Genomic DNA, 2456 nt, shown 5'->3' on the forward strand with positions numbered 1-2456 from the left:
GGAAGAGGGATGCTTGGCCGTTGTTGACACCCCGGCAACTCTCACAAGTGTGTGTTGTTTTCCCATCTCCCCACCCCCCCACCCCCAATGCCACAGCGCAGAGCTCAGCCACGCCCCTTGACCCCTTGCAACAGGCCTACGCCGGGATGCAACATTACACAGGTAAGGACAGGTATACACACACACACACACACACACAGAGCTTGCTTCTGAAGACCCCTTCCCCTTCAAAAGCTGAGCCCCTCCCTCTAATCCTTCCCCCCACAGCTGCCTACCCTACAGCCTACGGACTGGTCAGCACTGCCTTTCCCCAACAGCCCGCCATCATAACCCAGCAGGCTCCCCCACAGCAGAGAGAAGGTAAGGTTGGGGTCCCGAGAGCCCCCCCATCCCCACCCCAGATCAAGCCGGGGGTCATCCCGGCTGCAAAACTCCAGCGGCAACCAACAAGAGAAGCAGGGGGGGATCGTGTTGGGGCTGCAATATCCTTGGGAACCCACCAGAGGGTGCCCAAAGGGGAGCTTTTGCTGCCCCCTGGTGGAGATCTGGATTTTTCCAGAGAGGGTGGGCTGAATGCCGATTTCTTATTAGATTTAATAATGCTCAACCTTAGCCACTTGGAACGGTGTGGATTTCAGTGCCCAGAATTCCCCAGTCAACGTTATGGCGAGGGGATTCTGGGAGTTGGAAGTCCACCACTACTTCAAGTTGCTAAGGTTGAGAAACTTCTCTAATGGAAGGTTTAAAATAATTTGCTCCGTGGTTTTTATCGCCCAGGATCGATCCCTCCTGGGGTTCTGCGTGGTTTTCTTTCAAACTGTTGTAAAAAGAGGTGTAGACTTAATAGCAGTAGTAAAAAACTACTAGCAGGGCTCGCTTTTTCTGCCACATTCAAGGGTTTGTGCCAGATAGCACATTTTATTAGAAGCCGTTTTAATTAGAATGACAGAGCTGGAAAGGACCTTGTGGGTCATCTAGTCCAACCCCCAGCCCAAGCAGGAGACCCAAATCTCCAACTTCTCTGCTGCTTTTTCACCTCTTACACCAACACCAAAATTTGGAAAATTAAGTTTTTGCACAGCTGAGTCTCAACTCCCAAGGCCGGCTTCCTCTCTCATTTTTTTGCAGCAAAAAAAGCAGAAGCCAAAAGCTGGTTTATTTGATTTTCTTCTAACCTAGTTACAGCTGGCCTTTTAGGGCCCCGGTGAAGAAACAAGAGGTGGAGAAAAAAAAGGTCAAGAAATCTTTCGTAACCGGGTTGCGAAATGCTCCTTGCGTCCTTGGTTTTTGAGCTGAGGACATTTTGCAACCGTCAACCTGGCGTGTTGCCGGTCTGTTTCTCCTCCTCCTTCCTGACAATTTGGTTGGTTTTTTTTTCTTTGACAGGTCCTGAAGGGTGCAACATCTTCATTTATCACTTGCCGCAGGAGTTCACCGACTCGGAGATCTTACAGATGTTCCTCCCCTTTGGGAACGTCATTTCGGCCAAAGTTTTTGTCGACCGAGCGACCAATCAGAGTAAATGCTTCGGTATGGACCCCACGGAGGTCTCCATCGGGGGCCTCGGCCGTCTTTCCTCCCGTGGTCCAAAGGACGGCCACCAAGCGGACCTCCTCAACTGGAGAGGGCTTGGTGGGAGTTAGGCCCAGAATTCTTAGCAATGGCTGTGCTGGTTGGGAGATTCTGGGAGTTTGAGCAGGACAGGGTGGGGTTGGACTAGAAGACCTCCAAGGTCCCCTCCAACTTTGTCTTCCAAGTGGGGTTGAGAAATGCTGCTTTGGAAGCTGGATCTTCTCCGATCTTTTTTTTTTTTTTTTTTTCCTTTTCTTCTTCTTCTTCTTCTTCTTCTTCTTCTTTCTTCTTCTTCTTCTTCTTCTTCTTCTTCTTCTTCTTCTTCTTCTTCTTCTTTCTTCTTCTTTCTTCTTCTTTCTTCTTTTTTCGTGGTCCTCCTGTCTGGTCTTGGGAGATCTGCGTGGGGCCCCTGCTCTCCTCTTCTGTGGGGTCTCAGCGGGCCCCTGGCCCTTCTTTCTCCCCTCCTCCCCTCTCCCTTCTGCAGGATTCGTAAGTTTCGACAATCCCGCCAGCGCGCAAGCCGCCATCCAGGCCATGAACGGCTTCCAGATTGGGATGAAACGGTTGAAGGTGCAGTTAAAACGCCCCAAAGACGCCAACCGGCCGTATTGAGCCACTTGACCAGCTGCCAGGTGGGTCCTTGGCTAAGCGAGCGGCTGCAGAAAACTCGAACCCAGCTCTCGGGTTTCTTGCCCCACCCCCCCACCCCCAGTTGCTGGACCGAGGCTCTTCCTTAAACTGGCTTGTTTGCTCACAAACCTGCTTCTGAAAAAGTGGACCCAGGTCAGCTCCTGTTTCCACCGGCCATGGAAAGGGGGAATTTCTTTGGCTGTGGTTTTTTCCGAGGGTCCCTTTAACCAGCCCCCCCCCCCCCCCCCCCCCCC

The 2456-nt window shown here is 51.9% G+C and overlaps 1 protein-coding gene across 1 annotated transcript; it reads left to right on the forward strand.

Annotated features, from left to right (window-relative positions):
• Nucleotides 1–96: 96 nt before the first annotated feature.
• On the forward strand, nucleotides 97–2184 carry LOC107301248 (CUGBP Elav-like family member 3-B; the record flags this gene model as incomplete). The annotated part of the gene is made up of 4 exons (XM_015830499.1): nucleotides 97–162; nucleotides 268–360; nucleotides 1387–1530; nucleotides 2057–2184. Coding segments are annotated over 4 exons (431 nt in total), but the record flags the coding sequence as incomplete, so codon positions are not given.
• Nucleotides 2185–2456: the final 272 nt, after the last annotated feature.

The sequence above is a fragment of the Protobothrops mucrosquamatus genome, unplaced genomic scaffold (assembly GCF_001527695.2).
Source record: "Protobothrops mucrosquamatus isolate PMUCROS unplaced genomic scaffold, P.Mucros_1.0 scaffold10960, whole genome shotgun sequence".
In the NCBI taxonomy this organism is placed as follows: Eukaryota; Metazoa; Chordata; class Lepidosauria; order Squamata; family Viperidae; genus Protobothrops; species Protobothrops mucrosquamatus.